We start from the raw sequence: 558 nt of genomic DNA, 5'->3' as shown, positions 1-558 counted from the left end.
ATCCGCAAACCACTTTGACTGAAGTAACATCGATTGCTCTCAGTAATTTCGTTTTATTTTGTCATTCTCAACTTCTTTTGCACTTTATTAAAATGAGAATTACCTATCACAATGCCTCTCAGTGAACCAACCAGCTGCGGCGTCCTTTGGCGCTCACAATTACCTATCCCCAACTGGCCAGCATCGTTAAAGCCCCAACTATACACTTCACCATTTTCGACTACTACCATGGTAAAGTACGCACCACAGGAGATATGGACAACTTTCTTCTTAGCCAAAATGGAGTTCACTTCCACAGGTACGTCATGAGTTATGTTAGTAATGTTATTCTCTGGTTTGTAATAACGTACCCAAGTGTACACCTAAATCAAATTGGCTATTTAAAATTCATAATAATGGAAGATTTATATGTTCGACACTTTGCTTACCTCGCCAGATTCAGTCAGAGCGATGGAATGGCCATTCCCGCATGCTATATCCACGACATGCTCCATGCCTAAATCGCCTTCCAGAGGAGACATGTTCACTAAAGTAGGCGTAACAGTCTGATCATGCGAT

The 558-nt window shown here is 41.4% G+C and overlaps 1 protein-coding gene across 1 annotated transcript; it reads right to left on the bottom strand.

Annotated features, from left to right (window-relative positions):
* Positions 1–103: 103 nt before the first annotated feature.
* Positions 104–531, bottom strand: LOC108720176 (RCC1 and BTB domain-containing protein 2; the record flags this gene model as incomplete). The annotated part of the gene is made up of 2 exons (XM_018461569.1): positions 429–531; positions 104–362 (listed from the first exon to the last, which is right to left on the bottom strand). Coding segments are annotated over exons 1-2 (352 nt in total), but the record flags the coding sequence as incomplete, so codon positions are not given.
* Positions 532–558: the final 27 nt, after the last annotated feature.

Source organism: Mycetomoellerius zeteki, unplaced genomic scaffold, assembly GCF_001594055.1.
Source record: "Mycetomoellerius zeteki isolate Tzet28-1 unplaced genomic scaffold, Tzet1.0 C4285134, whole genome shotgun sequence".
Classification (NCBI taxonomy): domain Eukaryota; kingdom Metazoa; phylum Arthropoda; class Insecta; order Hymenoptera; family Formicidae; genus Mycetomoellerius; species Mycetomoellerius zeteki.
The sequence above is the reverse complement of the archived record's forward strand: the minus strand, read 5'-3'. Positions and strand labels throughout refer to the sequence as shown.